This window comes from Pinus tabuliformis, chromosome X, assembly GCF_031772625.1.
Source record: "Pinus tabuliformis cultivar Carrire ecotype Pingquan chromosome X, CPIR1, whole genome shotgun sequence".
Classification (NCBI taxonomy): domain Eukaryota; kingdom Viridiplantae; phylum Streptophyta; class Pinopsida; order Pinales; family Pinaceae; genus Pinus; species Pinus tabuliformis.
Window position 1 is genome coordinate 268,506,976 of NC_142308.1, and position 18,125 is coordinate 268,525,100.

Consider the following 18,125-nt stretch of genomic DNA (forward strand, 5'->3'; position numbering starts at 1 on the left):
GGAAGAGCTACCATGGTGACAATAGGGAGCCTTTAGAAGTTGCACGAGAATAGTGCCTTGATACTTGGGACTTTAGATCACTGTGGAGGTGTTATATTTTGTTGTAACATAGTTGAAGAAATCTTATGTACACCAAATATTAATGATGTCGCATCACATTCCATGGACGTTGCCAATGAACAAATATCCTGTTGGCAATATGGTATTTCTAATAATAAACAAAGAATGGTAATGATTTCCTGGTTTGTGATCATTCATGGTTTTCTATGCATACTGATTTCTGCAAGCAATATTGAGAGCATGTATAATGCATATTTTCTTTTAGAAAATCAATGAGAAGAATAATGGCTTTTTATTGCACAAGTGTCTGTCATTGGATTTCTTGATTTTTTTTACGACATGTGTTAAATAAGAATTCCATGTTTTATTTTCTTTTTGTTAGCACATGGGTGATGATGAATCAGGATACCAGACGGCTTTATAGAGTAACTGATGATGTGAGGGATGAATACATGATTCATTGCCCAAAATCTCCCAGGTATGTTGCCAGTTTGAAGCTGCCAAGTTTCTTTGTGTGCCCTCTGATAATGTTGGATAAACATCTAAGCTGCATGCATTTACTTAAAGAATGACTAGAAGGGGTTTTCATTCCCAGGCTGGCATTTCCGGAGGAAAATAATAACAGTTCCAAAAAGATACCTAAGCTTGATGATCCTGCACAACACTCAAGATCTGGTCTTATGGTAAGTGGCATTGAATTGGTTGCAGACAAAGATGCATTGTGTTGTTTTCCAAAATTATCTTTGTGATATATTTTTTTAGAAATTGCCATACAACGTTCAGTGCAGTCATTTTACATTGGAATGCCATCATGTGTGCTATCTAGTTTTTATAGCACATAATTTTTGAACTAGAAAACATTCTTCTTCCTCTAAATTATAGGATCATTAACACTGCTATATTTTGTAGATGGCATGACACTGATTTTATAATTATATGTCAGAGAACTTTCATATAGTTTTAGGTCTGATTTTGATCTTGAGTTGATGAGGATTAGGGATTCAACTTTATTTCATGTTTATTAGGCACCCATGTACCAAATTACCCACGGAAGTTCTGAGATACGAATGCATGTGTCGTAGATTTATACTGTATGAAATATCATTGAATCTGAAGTCGCTGATCAATGGGCGATTCTGCAGGCAAATAATCTTGATGTAGCTGGAAAAAATGCATGTGAAAAATTGCAAGCCCAGTTAGTTTCTGCCTATTTGTGGAAAAATTGGCCTGCAGTAGTCATATTTTTAACAAATAGAAATTAGATATTAGGATTAAAATAGATTCCACATAGATTTAGGCAGGTGACATAATTGCTTAAATATGTAATACAGTTTCATGTGATTATTATGTGTCTGTACCTCTGTAGACTTTAGCATTCAAAATGCTACACAGAGGGGGGTCCCTTGTCCCACTAAGTTCTAACAAGGGGGCCTCATACACCAATTTGGTGTTTGGCTTGGCCATGACCTTAGAATTTAGATTATTGTTATTATTATAATCGGTAGAAGACCCGCATCAGTACCTACTGTCAATTTTTCAAGGAAAAAATGTTGCTTACAAATTCAGAAATTGCACTCCAACATTGGGGTTCCCTGGCTCTTTTCCCTGTGATTTTTCAGCCTTCAGCTGAATCTGAAATATAATTGACAGCATTATATATTTCATTTGTTCCAACCAAATACACAACACAGCTCAAGAAAATAAACACCAAACAGTTGTACTTCAAGGAAACTATGTTTTCAGCCTTTCGGGAACAATCCCCGACGTATAATAGATCTGAAAATAACTTGTAACATCACATTATTACAACCACAAGTCTGCCCTTTTGGCTTCTATGTACTTTTGAAATCTTTCAACAAAGTCTGCCAACTGTTCATGATAAATCAGCATACCATACAGTGCTAGAAACTACTCATTCACTGTGAGAATGTAAGTTAAAAATAAAAAATGCAGGTGCACAAGGCTTGGACAACAAATTAAAGTACATACCAACATCTTGTTGAAGCTGGTACAAGATTGTCCTTCAAGCATATCACAAGCTGGTACAAGATAATCTTTCAAGCTTATCATGAGGTGGGATTCCCCAATGCCCCCAAACCTTAGCTCAGGCATTCACTATCAATAGAAAAGCCTAGACAACAATACAAAGGCATAGCAAGGCATTCCACCAAGCCTTTTAGCCAGACTAAATGCTCCACAATGGGCTAGCATCAACATCAACAAGCCCACTCTCGATCTTTCACTAAGCTTTCCTTACACGAGGTCTCCAAGCAAACCATGCCCAAGTCTCCTGTAAGGTTTCTTTGCCACAAACCCTAGGTCCATCTCACACAACAACTTAAGCAGGTCTCCTCTAGGTTTTTGCCTCCCACAAACTCTAATGCTTTCCGCTCTTACATAAAGACAAGTACAAAGTTTCGAGATGAGTTCCTTTTCAAGATACAAAATGATCTAATGAACTCTCACATGCTTCTACATGGGTGCTATGATTAAAGACTCTTTTCCCCTTCTATATAGAATGGGTGAGGGAGGCCAACAATGGTAAAGTGGACTAGGTCCAAAAGTAGCCTAATCTAATCTTTAAGATAAGATCTGCAAGTGAAGTGTTCTCTCCCCAGGGTGTACACATGTCAAGACAATGTTTCTCAAGTGGTGTGTTGAGGAATAAAGTTTGAGCAGGAGCTTCTTGTATATGTTAGGTGTGAATGTGCAAGTAGTTTGAGGCAACTTCTAGTGACGACTTGGTAAAAATGGGAAATAGTAGCATCGTGTAATTTCACTTAAATAAATAAAAGTGAAAGTTGAATTTCCTGTATTCTCCTAGCCTTAGAAATCTAAATGAAATACTTAAGAGATTCTAAAGTATTAGTGTGTTAGATTTGATCTAATCTTAGCTGTGCACTTCATTTTTGAGATGAGGTGGTTGCTAGGATTTGGGAGATTAGTTGCTAGGATTGAGGAGATTAGTTATCTCTCTCAAAGCACAATAGAACAAGATGGGAGAGGTTGAAGACACACATTTTGTACTCCCATAAGACTCGAGATCAGAAGAGATCAGTTGAGCAGATTTAAAGCACATGAGAGGAGCGGAGGTCGAGAAGCAGAAGCAGGTCAAAGTACAATATGTACAATACCATATAACAGTTCATGCAGGTGCCAGGCATATTAAATTTAGAATATGTATATTGTATGGCTGTAAGTTTGACAGCTTGTGGATGTTTTCCTGTAAGCTTGGAATATTTAAATGAAAGGCTAATTTGAGGGTGTAATTATTGGTGTATCGTTTTATGCTTTTGTTGTTCATTTTTTAGCTATATGTGTGAATGTTGCATGTTCAGAAATATTTATTTCTGTAGTTAAATAAATTCAGAATCGATCTACTTAAATTAAGAGAAACATAGGACAAGAGTCACAAAGGGCTTAAAAATTGAAGTGGTGCACTTTCCAAGCATGGTCTCCAAGTGTCAAGTGCTCCTTATCACAAGGCTCCTCGCTCTCCAAGACAAGCATCCAATGTTCCAACACTCAACAACATACGTGTCTTGTGTCGACATACAACCCTAAGTGATGTGCTCTTAATCTAAGCATCCTCAAGTGAGGCGCTTATCCTCTTAAGGCGTGCCAATTAGTTCTAGTTTCCAGGGCTAGGTGCCCTTCATGTTAGTGCCTAATTCTCCTCCTCCAAGGTAGATTCAAGACCCATGCAAGCAACCCTCATCCTCAACATGTGTACCATGTAGAAGATATTAGTGTCACATAAGATAACCACCTCATCAAGGAATGTGCCACATCTAGCACTAAGTCCAAGGTCATTCAACCACTTATAGGAAGCTCTCCATATGTGATCAATGAAAAGGTGTAAGATACAACTAAGGGTTTAGGGTTTCAACATACTTTGTATGATGTCATCCCTAGCATGGTGTACATTGTAAACACTTTTAGAGCAACCAATGCTAACACCCACTGACCTCAAGAATTTGCGTAGGTCACCTGGGACAATGAGCGTGATAAAAGAAAATTTAGGTTGACATGGAGCATCTCGAAGAGACTTAACAATTATTGCCTCATGAGATATGAAGAAACACTTGAACTAGGCAATAATAGAATGCTAATAGAAGACTAATAGCCTAATAGGAGAAACAATAGCAAAAGAAAAGGAGGAAGGAGAAGGTGATCTAATTATTGCTTCATGAGATATGGAGAAACATTTGAGCTAGGCAAAAATAGAACACTAATAGGAGAAATAATAACAAAAGAAAAGGATGGAGGAGAAGGTGATCCCGAAGGAGGGAACTTACCTTTGAAGAAAACACCTCTTTGACTCAAGGCATCATTAGTAGATGGATTATACTAACAAAATGCCTTGGACTCCTTACTGTAACCAACAAAGATACATTGGTGACACTTGGCTTGAGACAGAACAATACCTAACGAGGCAAAACCAAGGTAGAGGGAGTCGCTACCTAGGGGGATTTCTAGCCAAGAAATCCAGATCAGTGTTGTAGGTGCATAGGAGATCGGAGAGGTGCGACTCGACGATTGGAAGGCAGATTTCTAGGAGGGAAATCGAGACTCCGAGGGAGTCAAAGAGAGAACTTTCAGAGGGAAGTAGAGACTCAGAGGAGTCAAAAGGAAGAGCAAAGAGATGGCCATGAATGCACTGAGGGATTAGGGTAGGCTGGACAAGGTGTCCAACTTTGTGGTCTGGAAGGCTAGGATCCTGTCCATTCTAGATAGACATCGCATCAACGCCTTCACCTTGAGAATAGTGGCTATCCCAGTTGACCCTGTTGACAATGAAAAGTACGAGGAGGCAATGGCCAAGGTGAAATGTATCATCCTTGATGGGGTCAAGGAACATGTGGTCCAACATATTGCCGAGAAGGAGACAACAAAGGAAATGTGGGACACCTTGAAGACGTTGTACCAACATACTTCTGTGCAGAGGAGAATCAGCTGCGCTCATACTAGATGCAGAAGGGGGAGCAAATAGATCACTTCCTCGGTAGATTGAAGGAGATCGGGGACTAATTAACTTCCATAGGGGCCATGCTAGATCAGGAGTTGATGGTGAGGACCGCCCTAAACGCAGTCTTCGAGGAGTGGGAGACATTTGTCCAGAGCATTCTGGGCAAGTCGAATCTTCCAGATTAGGAAGAATTGTGGGCAGCTCTTTGCCAAAAAGAGATTAGACCACTGCCCAAGACGGGAAGTAGCAGCGAAGGAGTCCGGATCAAGAAGGAAGAGGAAGAGGATGTAGCGCTGACATCTATGGGGAAGTGAGAGAAGAGGAAGAAAAAGGACCTCTCCAAGGTTGAGTGCTTCAACTGTGGGGAACTGGGGCATTATGTGAACCAGTGTTCGAGGAAGAAGACTAAGGGTAGGTGTTTGACTCCAAGGCAGTGCCAGCGAAGGCGGAAAAGGAGGTAGAGGAGGATGACGATTGTGCCATGAGTGCTCATGTACCTCTAGAGAAGAGGGGGGGAGACATTGAGCTGTAGTCAAGAAGACTACAGGCAATGAGGGGCAGGATCCTTGAGGTACCCAAACTCTTGGTATGGGAGCCCCGAAGAGAGAGTAGCAAGATTGGTGGATGTCGGTAGAAACGGATGCAGATCAGGTGGCAGAGAGTGCTACAGTGCAGTAGTCCCAGGCAGTGCAGAGAGGGTTGCAACAGTGCGAGAGGCACAAAGGAGGTTGCAGCAGTGCAGGATGGCACAGAGAGGTTTGCAGCGGTGCGAGAGGCAAGGAGTTGTTGCAGCAACACAGAGGCAGTGGAGGGAGCACGAGATAGCGACAGAGAGAGCTTCAACATCGAGAGTGTTTCTAGCCTAACAAGGATGTTAGTAGTTGGGTGGATCAATTACTTACTTCTCAGTAATTGAGTTGCAGTGCAATAGAAGTTAGCATTAGCACGATGTAACATGATGAGAGGGGGTTGCAGTGCAGATGCAATGTTGGGAGAAAGGACCAGCAATAGCACGAATGCAGAGGGAATTGCCCTATGGATGTAGAAGTGGCAGTGGTAGAGCCATGGGCAGCAGTACATGATGCAGCAGTGCAGAGGATGTTGGGCGGGGAGGCCTGGCGTCAACACAGGTATTGGTGTCGTATAATTAGAGTGATGCTCAGTGTGGAGTGTTATTAGAGCACAATCCTCGCTAAGAGGGAGTGTTGATTTGGGGTAGCATCGGATATGCTCTAGCCATGAAAATCGGTGGAGAGGCTAAAGCACATGAGATCTCCAAGACCCAGAAATGGTTTGGGCAGATTCTACCTGGGTTAAGGAGATATTAAAATAATTAATATTTTGAATGGAGTTCCTAAGTTTAAACTTAGGAAAAATAAAATATTAATGGTTATTAATATAAAACTGGGTTTGAAGGTTCTAAATGACATGGATCAAGCCAAATCTAATCTTAGCCATTGATTAGAGATGCAATCTCGACTGTTGAAGGACCAACAAGAAAAGTATAAGAGGAGGTTTGAGGGCCAGTTGGAGAACACACTAGAGTGATCAGTCATTCGATTTTCTAGAGCGAGCTTTGCTAAGAGGAATCAAATCAGTGATTAGTTTGCAGCGAGGGGCAGTGAGTACGAGGCAGAGAGGCAGAGATAGTGTCGGAAGACCAGCGCAGAGGCAGAGAGGTAGATGTTGAGCCAAAGGAAGCCACGCAGAGGCAAAAGAGACTGCGCAGAGGTTAGAAGGGCCTGCATCATCCACGCAGAGGCTGCAGGAGTGACGCAGAGGGCCGTAGAGGCTGCACAATGCCTTAGAGGGTTGACGCAAAGGCCAGGGGGGCTGACGCTGAGCTTCAGATTGTGCTGGAGAGGGTTTCGTGAGGCAAACTTTTCGAATATCTGCTTCCGAATAGAGAGGTATTACTGACGGATTATTTTCTCTGTCGGGTGAGCCAGTTTGGCACCTAGTTGTACTCAAAGACTGCATAATAATATAACCCTCAGAATTGCTGCACTGGTTTTCCCAAGTTGGGTTTTTCCAAGGACGAGTTGTCCAAAAATAATGGTGTCACTTGTGTGTTTGCTATTTCTTTCAGCTGTTGATCTATAGATGGTTGAGACTGTATTGTGTTTATTTCGATATTTATATGTTTAAATAACTTGTTTGTAATTAACAAGTAGGAGAAATAAAACAAAGAATACAGATAAAATTTCTAACAGGTAATACTTAGAAATTTCAACAATTGAGTTGTTACATGCCCTTCTCAAACTTCTTCTATGATGCTTGAGGAGGATGCATTTTTCATAAACATCATCCATTGTAGCCAAAAAAAGGTAAGTCATGAACCATACTGAACCTGCACATAAACTGCAAATTGTCAAGATTCGAGTGATGTGATCCAATCCTTCATACCTTAGCTTACTAATTTCATCAGCGTGAGCAACAAAAGCATGAAAATCTTGGTAAAAATTAGTTCCAATAAGCTTAGAGAACTCATAGTTTCTCATTAGTGTCAACATACCCACTGGTTCAAATTGTCAAAATTCAAGTGATTCAATCTTTCATGCCATAGATTATTAACTTCATCAGTGTGAGCAACTAAATCATGAAAATCTTGTTAAGAATTAGTTGCAGCAAACTTAGAGAACTCGTATAGTTTCTCATTAGGGTGACCTAGTGGACACAACGTTAAACTTGTTCTTACTATCTCTCTCTTTCACACATACACTTACAAAAAAAATACAAATAGAGAGTGCAGTAGTATCCTAATATGTGTATTTTCATTACAATTTTTGTTAGTATCTAGGGTAGGGAACATTGAAGACTGTCTAGCCATATGATGAGTAAAACAAGAATCAACAATGCACTCATTGGCAGGATTAAGATTGGGGAAAGGTTAGAATTAGCTGCATGAAATACCTTGCCATCATTTCAAGGGTGATTTTTCTGATGAGTGGATATAGCAAGCTCCTTGCTTTACTTTTGAAGGATCTCCAACTGAGTAAAACATCGATCTTCAGAAATCCCTGATTTGCCACAATACCACAAGGTTGCTTCCTGATTGGTTCTTTCCTTGTTTTGGTTGTGCTCGAGGTTGGGAGTCCTTTCAGGGACTACTGATTATAAACAGCCTATGGTCTATCCATCTTGCCAACACAGATCCTTATGTGGAATTGAAAATTTGATTCTTTGCACTCCACTTGCAAGTTTAGATTTAGCTTCTTCAATATGAGTTCATCAACCAGGATGAAATGGAAATGTCTGTTCAGATTTGGGTTTCAATGCTTGGTTTGTTTGCTATGGAAAGTCAAGACCAATACCAGCTATATGGATACCAATGCACTATAACACTATATCCCAATTAGACAAACTGTACGTCTAATGGCAAACTCAATGCTCAAATTAACCATTCTTCTACCTTTTGAAGGTTTGAATACATGCATATGTTCCAGCACTCTTGTGAACAGAACACCAGTGGTACATGACTCATTTGAGCAATTAACATAAGCATTTTCTGTCATTGTTTTCCCAGTTGAATATGACCCACATAATATATATATGTTTTCTTAGGTGGCTATCATGAATTAAAAAAACGTAAAATTGTAGAACACACTCTACTATTCAAAAGTTATAAGATATGAAGCACTTCTCATTCTTATTATGATCACTGCAACGAAGAAACAATTAACATATAATTCACAGGCTGATAAGCAATGGCTGTAGGTACATGGCATATTGATGCTGTTTTTGACTTGTATAGAACACAAGGGATGGCAGTAGCGGTGCTGGGAGTTGAGGCATATGGCAGAACAAGTCCAAAGGATGGCTGTTTGTGACTGCCTACACTTTGTACAGAGCATTCAAAGCAATCCCGAGCAAGCCAATGATTTAGATATTAAGAATAGTGTTGTGTTTGTATACTAGCGATTCCACCGATCAATAAAGGGGTTGTATAATGTGGTGTACACAATAGAACTCAAACTAATGATCCATCAAACAATTAATTAGCTGTGGGTAATCAATTAAAGGTAAAATTGAGCTATGGGTGCCAAAAAATAATTGGATGTGTAATTGGAAGTGTGTGTCGCATCCTGGTGAGCAATACATACAACAATTTACTAGAATGAACCAAGCACGCTACAGTTAAACCATCTCTTAGCAATTAAACACACCTAAGACATGGAGATTACCCTATAAACCGAAATGGGAAAAACAACATTTGATGGCTTCTATTCATGCCTAAGAATTTGTTTCAAACGGGAGCTACACACTCTCCATCAGAGATTTTGTGTGTTCTTATCCACTGGCAGTGTTTTGCAGATTGTGGCTTTGGGTCAAAGACGATATTTGTTCACCATGAACAGGCTCAAAATCCTTGCTGCTCTGCAATCTTTTAACATATTCTTCTTCCAAATCCTCCATTCTTTTGCTATTGCCCAAGCTTCATTTTTTCCGACCTCTCTTGGCTTGTTTTTGCATCAAACACACATTCTTTATTAGAATGCTGCCTTGCTATACCAACCATCAAGTATTTTGTTTCAGTTTCATGTGTCCAAATGAGATCTTTGGCCTTTGGTTTTCAAGATAGTTGCTAGTGCACCATTGGCTTTAAACTTCGCCAAAACTTAACTTTTTTTTCAAAGTTTGGAGGAGTTATTTTGGATCCATTTCAGATTACACATTTCCATTCACACACCTTTGGTCCCCAAAAACCTCGAATCGAAGGTGCAACATGGCGTTTTCTTCTTCAAGAAACACTCTATTCCTCACATCCTTGTAGAAATTCCTTCTAGGATTGAAGAAATGTTTTTCATAGCATATTTCCTTGAAGAATTGTTGCTCCTTGGTCTGCAAGTGTTAAAATTTGGGTACCAGAGGACAAGTGGTTCCCTAAGGCTTTGATCTTTGGCCTAGGGAAAAGTGTCCAAATTTATTTTTTACTTTTCTCCTAAAGTGACTTTATAAGTGGTAAAGTCAATTTAATTTAAAAGTGACTTTATAAGTGGTAAAGTTACATTCTAATTTAAAAGTGACTTTATAAGTGGTAAAGTTACATTCTAATTTAAAGGTGACTTTATTAAAGTGAATGAAGAATTAGAAAGTGAAAAAGTGACTATGGAAATAAAAGGCTAAGTGGGTCTTTATTTAAGTGGGTGAATTAAAAAATAGAAAGTGAGAATTAAATGCACATTTATTTTCATCCCTAGATCTAAATGAATCTCAGCCATTAGATATTAGGGTAACCCAAAAGGTCATTTAGAGAATAAAAGGAGAAGAGAAGAGGAAAAGATCAATTCAATCTTTCATGAACATTTGAGAGAGAGAAGAGAGAGCAAGGAGAAAATTTTTGAGCAGTGAGGAAGTGAAGGAGAGCAGCAAGAAGACATTTCAACGAATCTGGGCAGCAATATTTATTGGCACGCATCCTAAGGAAAAATTGTACAACAGGAGAAAGGCATAGAAATCGAGGAAGAGGGACAACAAGTTTTGGGCACATTTTTCGAGGCTGGACGTACAACGTTTAATGTTGCTTTATTGCTGTAAAAATTTCTGTTTTGGCTATTTGCTGATTGGCATGTTTTTCGAGGTGGAGTTCAAGCACGAAAATCGAGATAAGTTGTAATTTGTGGTTGCTGGAATTTTTACTGTGTATTTTAGTCTCTGTAAAATGATTTTCAGAAATAAATAAGAGCTCTGAAACTGGTTTTCCCCAAGATTTGTAGGGGGTTTTTCCAGGGTCACATTGACCAGAAATCACTGTGTTATTTTCTATGTGTGGCTGTCATAATTTTGCTGTGTTTTATTTATGCAATTTCAACAGTTGTGAAATCTCTAAATTTGTGTTTTCAGAAAAATATTATTATTTCCAGATTTTAGAATTTTTATCATGCTTGGATTTAAAACTAAATGCATGGAGTGATAAGAAAAACTGATAATTGGAGTGGGGGTTGAAATTTCTCCAGCAAGTGTAGAATTCTCTTCTTTCCCCTTAACCTTGACTCTCTAAACTTTCCTCTTGGATGCGCAGTTCATAGGATGAAGTTCTAGATGAGAGGCCTTCAACACGTGGCTTCCTAATGCCTAGTTAAGTTGCAATACTGGCTCAAATTCTTGTGACTGCATGGGTTGCCTGGCATTATCTTTTTGTCTTCCTAATGCCTAGTTAACTTGTAATACTGGCACAAATTCTTGCGACTGCATGGGTTGCCTGGCATTATCTTTTTGTCCATGTTCCTTTGAACTTGTTGTCTTGGGGAAGTTGTCTTGCCAGTCTTTCCCTGGGCAAAAATTGGGCTTTTGGCTACATACTTCTTCCCACAAGAAGCCCTGGGCTGGCCTTTCTTCACACAGTAAGGACACACCTTAGAATACCAACAATGAGTAGCTTGATGGTCCTTCTTGCAGCAATAACAAACAACGAATGACCTGCTTGGTGCATAACTATTCAGTTTGTTCTTGTGCTTGCCAGCTTGCCAGCTTATCTGCTTGGTCCTCTAGGTGTTGGTGCAGTATTGGATGGTAGCAACATCCCTTTGCTGCTCTCTTTCAAATTTCTACAAGCATGTTGGAGTAATGGCTTGTTGCCATTCCTTTTTTTCTTTCCATTTTTTCAACCACATGGCCTCTTTTTCATTCCCTCTTACCTTCAGAAAGGTCATCTGGGTGGTCTTAATTGGAGCCAAACTTTTAAGAGATGAGTTGCATTCATTGGCTTCCTCTTTTCCTTTGAAACCTAGGGTTTCATTCTTGATCCTTTGTTCGACTACTAAATTCTAACGGGTTTACAATCCCTTAGCTTCTTTTGCGTAGCTCTCATCCTATTTCTTTCATTAGCTTGGAATCCATACCTTTGGTATGTTTTTAAAAAACACCAAAGGGATTTTTCAAAATAGATTGAGAAAGGTCCTTGGAGGGTGAGCTTACCATGCTTGTCTCACTTGTGTTGGCTTCTTTAGTGGCATTGGAAGGTGCTATGCTTCCTTGGTCCTTTGGACAGCTACCAGAACTTAGGCAACGACTCCATTGCCAATGCTTGGTACAACCAAGCCATCATCTAATTGACCCTCTATTCTTGCTGATCATCTAGCTAAATTACTTTTTCCCAGTTGCAAGAGGTTGAACCTTCCTTTTGTTCCAATATACTATAGCAGTGGTGAGATAGTATTAGACTCTTCACACTGAACTAAGTGTTCCTTTAACAAAGGTAAGAATGTTGTATAAGTTTCAAGATCCTTTTCTAGGTTTGCTATCCTCTTGCAACCTCTATATTTTCTCCTTCTTGTTTTGATTCTTCTTTTGGATTTGCACATTCATGACCCTTGGGTCTTCCAACATTTCTCTTTTCAGTGCTTTTCCCATATTATGTTTTGCCGCCTCCTCCAAGTGTTGGTAACTTCTTCAAGGCCACAAATTCAACCACTCTGTTACCAATATGATTGTAAACAGTAGGCCTCCGGCTCACTGCACAAGCATATTAAGGCATATTGAGATCTAGCTTCTTCAATACAAGTTCATCAACCATTATGGAATGAAAATCTTTGTTCAATTTGGGTATCAATGGTTGCTTTATTTGCTGCGGAGAGCCAAGACCAATGACAACTAGAGATGTGAATGCACTCTAACACCATATCCCAATTAGACAAACACTCTATTCATCTAATGTCAAACCTAGCATTCAAATCAGTCGTTCCTCTACCCGTTGACGCTTGTGAACAATATGCCAGCTATACTGAAACATGAGTAATTTGAGCAATTAACATGAGTATCTCGCTTTTATCTTTGTCATCATTTTTGCAATTGGATGACCCAAACATACATATATATGTTTTCTTGGGTGGCTATAATGAATTAACAAGTCCTACAAATTTTATAGCGCAATTTGCCCATTCAAAAGTTATAGGGTATGCAAGCCCTTCGCCCTCTTATTATGATCACCACAACCAAGAAATGATTAACATATAATTCACAAGCTGATAAGTCAATGGCTGTAGGTACAAAGTGTATTGATGCTTTTTCTTTGGTCTAACAAAACACAGGGGATAGTTGTAGTTGTATTGTGCATTGCGGCATGTGACAGAGCATTCCCAAAGGATGGTTGTGGGTAGCTTCTGATGCTCTATATAGAGCATACAAAGTAATTCTAAACAAGCCAACAATTTAAAGATCCATAATAGTGTTGTGTGAAGTCACTTGATTCGATTTTGACGACTTTGAAGTTTGACAAGAAAATTTTTAGTAATAAATTTGACATTAAGTTTGAAAGACTATAACATTTGAAAATTTAAAGATGTGTTATAAAATTAAAACACATTAAGTGCATATGATAAATATGAAAATAACATGGCAATAACATGAAAATAGAAATGGAATTGGAAATCTAATGGAAAAAAAAATTAAAAATATACTAATTTGAAAATTATAAATATGCATAATAATAAAATACGATATTATAAAATATACATAATAAATTACACATTCCAGGGGGTGGGATGATCGTTTAACCCCTATATTCATCTCGTCTTTTATTTACCTGGGTGCACCGCATTCCCAGAAGCTTCCCAGCTTGCTCCAATTTCAATCTATGTTGGACTGTTAAATATACCAAAAATGAAGTCCCCTGTCAACCGGTGGAATACGTGGCAACAACCTAGGAGCATTACCCAATCTGGCACAGCAATACATGTTCCTATGTTCATTCCAATCTTATTTAATTTTGCTACTATATATATATATATACACGGGTTGGACAGAGGAAGGTAGCAATATATATTACCTTCCTCTGTCCAACACGTGTGTATATATATATATAGTAGCAAAATTAAATAAGATTGGAATGAACATAGAAACATGTATTGCTGTGCCATATTGGGTAGTGCTCTAATATATATAATCTGGCACAGCAATACATGTTCCTATGTTCATTCCAATCTTATTTAATTTTGCTACCTTCCTCTGTCCACAATTGACATTGGGTTTGTACTCTGTCACTGAGTGAACCTTGGTCCTTAACCTTGTCAGTGTGTCACCTGTGCACTTGGCGTCACAATAGACTGTTTCACTCAGATTCGAATTTCAGCCTTCAGGAATGAAACTACTTGTCGTTTGCTTGGAGGATGGTACTGATTATAGTGAGAGTGACTGAGTCTGGATTCGGGAGTGCAGTGTCAGGTGGAAGGAATGATACCATACGTAGAGGGAGAGGAAATCTAAGGTGGAAGAAATGATACCATATGAAGAGGGAGAGGAAATCTAAGGTGGAAGAAATGACACCATATGAAGAGGGAGAGGAAATCTATGTGGTGCTTGTCCTTTTTTAATAATTTTTTAACCCTTCAAGATGAACTCCAATTCAAATTTGAAAAACAAATCTAAACAAATTCCATCAAAGTTAGACAAATTTTATTTCGCACCTGAACAATTTTATTTGATTTGTTTTGAAATTCAACGAATTTTGAATTTAGATTAGATGTTTGCGGAACTTGGTGACTTAGGTATCATGTTTGTATAGCAATGATTCCAATAATCAATAATGAAGGTGTATAATGTGGTGTACACAGTAGAACTCACACCAATGATCCATCAAACAATCAATTGGCTATGGGTAATCAATTAAAGATAAAAGTTAAGTCACAGGGCTCTAAACAAATTGGATGTGTAATTGGAATTGCCTATGGTCTCCCAACAAGCAATACATACAACAATTACTAGAATGAACCAAGCATACCACAAGTAAACCATCATGTAGCAATTAAACACACCATAGACAGAGATTATCTCAGAAACCCAAATTGGAAAATCAACATTTTGATGGCTTCTATTCAGTTCAGGAATTTGTTAGAAACGAGAGCTATGCAATCTCCATCAAAGATTTCATGTATTCTTGTCCATTGGTGGTATTTTGTAGATTGTGGCTTTGGCTCAGAGACCATCTTTCTTCATGATGGAAAGACTCAAAATCCTCTTCATCCTTTGATCTTTGAACATACTTATTCTCGAGTCTTATCATTTTGTTGTTGACCATGCTTCGTCCAAGCTTCATCTTTTTCCATCTCTTTTGGGTTGGTTTTGCATTAGACAAGCATTTTTTTAAAGAGGGTGTATATGTGGTGTACACAGTAGAACTCACGCAAATGCTTCAACAAACAATTAATTGGCTATGGGTAATCAATTAAATGTAAAATTGAATCGTGGGCTCCAAAATCAAATTGGATGTGTAATTGGAAGTGCGTGTGGTATCCCAACAAGCAATACGTTCAACAATTACAAGAATGAACCAAGTACACCACAAGTAAACCACCATGCAGCAATTAAAGACACCATAGACAGATTATCTCACAAACTCAAATGGGGAAATCAACATTTGATGGCTTCTATTTACTTCAGGAATTTGTTAGAAACGAGAGCTGTACAATCTCCATCAAAGATTCCATGTATTTTTATCCATTGGTGGTATTTTGTAGACAATCTTTGTTCACGATGGACAAGTTCAAATCCTCTTCATCCTTCGATCTTAGAACATACTTATCTCGAGAATTGTATCATTTTGTTGTTGTCCAAGCTTCTTCCAAAGCTTCATTTTTTTGCATCTCTTTTGGGTTGGTTTTGCATTAGACAAGCATTTTTTATCACGATGCTGCTTTAGAATGCCAACTATCAAGTGATTTGTTTCATCTTCTTGTGGCCAAAATGATATCTCTAGCCTTTGGTCTTCAAGTTAATTGCTAAGTTGCTAACAGACCATTGACTCCAAACCAAGGTTGCACAAAATGGGGAAACAGGTACGAGTTTCCAAAACAGGCACGGGTACGAAACACGACCTCCCCAAATTTTGGAAACGGGGAAACGAAAATATCTATATATATGTGTGTGTGTGTGTGTGCAATAAAAAAGCATACATGATACATTATAATTTATTACATTTAAACATTATGATTAAATTTACATCACATTTACTCATGAATGATCACATAATGAAAATAAAAATATCGGAATATCCAAAAGCAACCTTTATTATATATCGAAATCTCAAAATCAGCCTTTATTTATTTATTTTCATTCATATTCTTTCTGATTTAGTCCTGATGATGGACCCCCTTTGGGGTTTGAAACGTCGACAGAATGAACACGAAACTGTGGATAATCCGGATCATACCACTGCAACAAAATAATAATAAAAAAATTAAAAAAAAGTCAACCTGCGTGTGGAAACGCTGCCATATGGCCTAGAAACCCGTTTCCAGCCATACTGACCACGTTTCCTCCTCGAGAAACGTGCTAGTACGGCTGGAAATGCGTTTTTGTACGGAAACTCCTCCTCTGCCCACGTTTCCTGTAACTTAGCTCGAAACATTACCAAGATTTAACAATTTTACAGAGTTTGTAGTTATCTTGGATCCATGTTGGATTACTACTATTATTCCTCTTAAAATTCCGATGTTGTTTTGTCTCTCTTTTTTTTCCACTGGAAAAATCGTAATCTTTCATTATGATTGAAAAATTACATGTTGTAGATGCCTTTTGCCATATGCTGTAAACAGATTTCAAAAATGGTGCTCAAAAAAGATGCAAAGATCCTTCATCACCACGCAGGGTGTACGGATTTCAAGAAATAAACATGTGACGCAAAAATGTTAATGTACAAGTGGGGAAAAGTCAGACTTTTCGCCCTTTTTTCTTCTCAACTTTTCTCCAAACCCCCTGTGACTCTGTTGGAGTTATAAGTGCTAGTGCTGTTTCAGCCACAGGTTGTGGATTGTCTTTATCAGAGTCTGATGTGTCTGATATGTGTTGACGTTTATTTCTGCCCATATCCATAGTATCTGATAAACTTGCCAGTGTTGTGTCTATATGTTCCTGTGGATTTGTGTCTTCTGCTGCTGGTTCTTTGTTCATCTGATTGGTCTGGTTGGGGTTAGCAAAATCCATCTCTTCTTCCTCCTCGTCATCTGAGGCAGGTGGAGGAAATTGCCATCCCTTTACTTGTTTTTCCGCTTTCTTCTTTCTGCGATTGTCTTTTTTGACTGTTGGACACGTGCTTTGAAGGTGTCCTGTTTGTCAGCATATTCAGCATCTGAAAGCAGTATTTTCATAATCTAGAACCTGTGTCCAGCTCCTCTGTCTATGCTTCAGTTGAATCTGGTCTGGCAGGCCTTTGATGAGGTCTACTTCCACACATATTGTGCAAAAGTACAAATTCTTTCCTCCACTTGCTGGGTGTCCATTTTGATGTAGCGCCCAATAGTATTTCCGATTCCAGCTAGTACACGATGATTCCAGAAATGTATTGGGAGATTGTGTAGCCGCACCCAAACTGGCATCTTGGAAACGACCATTGTGTTTGCATCAAATTCTGGGAACCATGGTGTGATGAAGAGTCCTGTGGATCCCCAGAACCAAGGTCCTTCCTGTATTACTATGTCTCTGTCTATTGCTGATAAGAATTTCACTATGAAAAATCCTTTGGAACAGAGATGTATTTCGCATTGCATGGTCCAGTTCGTGAAGATCCAATGGAATAGATCAACCGGTTTGGGCCAATAGCAGTTAAATCTGCATATTATTGCTTGTCTTTCATATGTAGTGCAATGCTCATCTATTTCTGGTGTATCTATGTTGTATTCTGGGGTATGATTCAGCTGTTCCACAATGTATGGCCTGGCATCCATACCTGATTGATTTGGTGTTGCTCCTTCTGTGTTTTTCCCTTGTAGGATGTTTTTGAAGGAAATGCTACCTGGTTTTTTCCCAATTGAACTAATACCACTTCCTTCAGCCCTGTAAGGATTTCTGCTATTGACGGATGCGCCTCCTCTTATTCTCAGATTGAGGATGATTGTTGACAGGGGTGCAATTTGGTATTCCCAGAGGTAATTTGTATGTTGTAGCACTCTGCCCCCATGTATTAGATTTTGAGATCTGATGGGGTATCCCAGCTGTTGCATTATAATTTCCTGCATTTGCTTAACAATATCAGTTTCTTTTACTGAAATTAGTTTTGATTTTCCTTCTGGGAGTTTTACAAATACTTGGAATCCTCTTACCGGGGATCCAAATCTTGTATTCGGCAGATCTAACGCTGAGATTTTGTTCTGCGTCTTTTGCT

At 38.8% G+C, this 18,125-nt stretch overlaps 1 protein-coding gene across 2 annotated transcripts in view; it reads left to right on the forward strand.

Annotated features, from left to right (window-relative positions):
• Positions 1 to 18,125, forward strand: part of LOC149139420 (oleoyl-acyl carrier protein thioesterase 1, chloroplastic-like) — a 42,004-nt gene that overhangs the window by 8,907 nt on the left and 14,972 nt on the right. For both annotated transcript variants that reach the window (XM_089448864.1, XM_089448865.1), the window contains exons 4-5: positions 443 to 538; positions 656 to 743. In XM_089448864.1, the coding sequence (XP_089304990.1) occupies positions 443 to 538; positions 656 to 743 (184 nt within the window). The remainder of the gene's footprint in view (positions 1 to 442; positions 539 to 655; positions 744 to 18,125) is intronic.